This window comes from Kickxella alabastrina (genome assembly GCF_025024165.1).
Source record: "Kickxella alabastrina strain RSA 675 chromosome Unknown BX661scaffold_157, whole genome shotgun sequence".
NCBI lineage: Eukaryota > Fungi > Kickxellomycota > Kickxellomycetes > Kickxellales > Kickxellaceae > Kickxella > Kickxella alabastrina.
Window position 1 is genome coordinate 9,912 of NW_026251628.1, and position 3,456 is coordinate 13,367.

Below are 3,456 nucleotides of genomic sequence, written 5' to 3' on the forward strand. Positions count from 1 at the left end.
TTTCAGACGTCGACGACGATATGCCGGAAGGCTATGGTGAGGTCATGGTGGCCGAGAACCAAAGGCGCCAGAAGATGTTATCCAGCGATCCCGCGCACAAATTCGATATCAAGGAGGTTTTGGCTCAGAGCATAGCAGAGTGTGAACGGCTGAACGGCCCCGAGAGGTTTCAAGCAATTGTCGCACAGATTGATGTGGTCGACCTGGAAGACCTGAAGAATCAGCTCAGCTGATTGCATTGGTTAACAACAAAACTTTCTTCCATGAAAAAATAGCAATATGCGTCTGTCCAATTTCGTTTTTTTCGTAGTGTTGTGTTCACGTGATAATATTGCATAAAGCGATAAATACTTGCAAAAATGTCGAGTTTTGCACAAGCGTTTTTAGGGTGCATGCATTTAATATTTCCTTGTCTTTATCAAAATATACACACCTTATTTTTCACTCACAAAAATACGATTCTATTGATCCACGCACACATCGCAAAAAAATTACACACACGCCAAATGAACACATACGGAGAAAAGTACGAGTCCCGGCAGAACGCAACGCGGGATGGCGATGCGCACGGTGTGCCAGCCAACAGCGGCAGTCGCAAGCGACCTCGTAGCGACGACGGAGAGGTAGACATTGACGACGGTGAGATTAAAGACGACGGTGACATTCTCGGTGATGAAGAAGAAGAGGATGACGATGAGCAGGTTCCGTCCAAGGGCGAGGAAAAAACGGCAGCAATGGAGCAACAACAAGGTCTGATTCGTTTCGAAGTGGTGTACAATGACAGCCAGGACGAGTCGATGCGGCGGCTGACAGAGCTGAAGAATATCTTCCAGAAGCAATTGCCCAAAATGCCAAAGGAGTATATCGCCAGACTAGTATATGACAGAAACCACTCGAGCTTGGCTATCGTCAAGGCGAACGGCCATGTGGTTGGTGGCATTACATTCAGGCTTTTTGAGCAGAGGGAGTTTGCGGAGATTGTTTTTTGTGCCGTGTCGTCATCAGAGCAAGTGAAGGTAGGCATAATTGCATTAATTACAGCGATCGACTTGCCGTGATATTTGAATTATTGTACATAATATCTAAATCGCATTTCAAGTTTATAATTGCTTTTGTAGGGATACGGCTCGTTCCTCATGAACAATTTGAAGGATTATATCTCGGCCAACACTCAGGCCAGTCACTTCTTAACTTATGCCGACAACTACGCCATTGGGTATTTTCAAAAGCAGGCAAGTCTATAAACTATTCTATGCCATTATTAATTGTATGCAACATGATCCTTTTGTGTTTTATGTCTCGCTAATACAAAAATCAATGTTTTATTTGTTTATGCGGGTAAAATAACAATTAAATGACATGTGCAATAGGGATTTACCAAGGAGGTCACATTCGATAAGCGCTTGTGGATGGGATATATAAAGGACTATGAGGGCGGCACACTGATGCAGGTATGTTTTTGCTTATTGAAAACAATGACCCCTTTGGGTTTGTGATTCGAATTTTATTGTTTTGTCAAATTTGCCTATTTTTTATATTCCCCGGCGCATGTTGAATATGCTGCAAAATTTGTGTACATGCATATGAGTGCAGGCATTGCATCGATATGTATACTGGCATGTAGGTATAACAACTTTGTGCCTGGGAAAATTATTTATTTTGCAGAATTTAATTGACCAATGTCAATATTTTTGTGTCTGCACCCGCCCTGGGCAGCCTGCCTGTTATCGTAGGGGGTGTGCTGCGTGATTGATCCTTTGCTCGAATAAATAAATTCTCCGCTGAAATCCTAGGTGCGACCTTGAAAAACACCACAATGAATATGAATTTGCCTGAACGAAAGAGTGTGGTTTAGTTTTGCCGTTGTCACATCGTCTGCCTGGCTCTTTAGTTGTTGGCATCAACCAAACTTTATTTTGTGAATTCTACCCTGTCGCATTCATTCTTTTCCATATTGGCAGATATAGAATAATTGTGAGTGTCTATCCAAAATGTCTAACATCAAATTTCAAATATTTATTTTACGCTTATGTAGTGCTCGATGGTTCCAAAGGTCGAGTACCTGAAGGTCAAGGATATTTTAGCCAAGCAGCGCGAGGTACGTGATTTTTGTTTACTTATCTCTGTTTTATGCAAAATAGCTGGGTGGAAATATTGCTTGATTATCAACAGAATGTTTACAAACGTTACAAACTTTGGGTTATTTGCTTATTCTGCCTGTGTTCCAAATTGCAGAAACTGCGTGAATCGCACGCCATATCTACATATTTGCGCAATATTGCAATTCTTGTCGCCAGTTTTGTTATCTCCACCTTTGACGCTCTGTTGCAAAATTTGTTTGTGCTTTCTGTCCCTTTAAGCAGGAAGGAAATTACATTACTGAGATATGAACGAAAATCCAAGAAATAACAAAACCAAATGAGCCAATCACCAAAAGATGGAAAATTCAAAATTCAAAACAATTTTTTCCTAGTTCCATCATCTGATATTTTGCATTCTGTAAATTTATAATACAAAGTGCTAAAAATTGTCATGATATATTTTGCAAGGCGCCTGCATGCATATATGCGACTTCCATTGTATGCTATATACGCACACCGTTTTATTTCCAATTATTGCACAATTGCATCTGTGCTCTTGCACAATTGTATTTCTTGCTATTGCTGCGCATTCTCACGAATTCGCAATGCATTTCGGGATAGAATAAAGACACACCACAAGGCAACTAACGCGTCTGCATCCTTGAAATTCATAATACCCTGTCGATTATTCCAGGAGCATACCATCTCAGCCAACCTGTTTTCCGAGGCAACCCTATTTGGTTATTGTTTGTGATCATAACTGCGTAAATATTTTCATGTTGGTACGGCCAATACTGTATATTGTTCGGCTATATTTTATTCCACCCTTGTCAAATTCACAATTCTAAAAGTGCTGAGCTAATCACAACTAATTTTCTTTGTCTTTGTTTTTGTAAACAACATTATTCATTTGCGATGTACAACATGCAAATTAATACGCATTACGAGTCGAGTATAGGCTGTGCTAGAGAAAATACGAGCTAAGACTAGATCACAGATTGTCTATCCTGGGTTGACATGCTTCAAAGACAACCCTGAGATTTCGGCAGTTGACCCGTTCAGCATTCCTGGCGTTGGTAAGTTGTTGTTTTATTGCACTGGCAATTTGGCGGGCACACTATTATGTTGATGCCTATGCTATCATTATTTTTTATATCTTGTGGCGTGGGGGCGGCGATATCTTTTTTCTTTGCTTTTCCGCTTTTCCTGATTTTTCTCTTTGACAGTGCGGACACACCACAAGGGCTCGGCGCATATTTGTGCACATGAGCTCATCTGCCTTATTTTTTTAAGCACTGTCAGGATCGTGTTTTTTCTTGGCTCTCACTCCATTGCCGCATCCGCTTCAGTTGTTTATTTCTGCAGTCGGCAAGCT

General features: G+C 40.9%; 1 protein-coding gene across 1 annotated transcript; it reads left to right on the plus strand.

The window, feature by feature from the left end:
• Positions 1 to 734: 734 nt before the first annotated feature.
• Positions 735 to 2,162, plus strand: BX661DRAFT_195018 (uncharacterized protein; the record flags this gene model as incomplete). Its single annotated transcript, XM_051537906.1, has 4 exons — positions 735 to 1,016; positions 1,371 to 1,451; positions 2,036 to 2,098; positions 2,142 to 2,162. 4 exons carry the CDS (start codon positions 735 to 737, stop codon positions 2,160 to 2,162), a joined length of 447 nt encoding a protein of 148 aa, XP_051388373.1.
• Between the last annotated feature and the right edge of the window lie 1,294 nt (positions 2,163 to 3,456).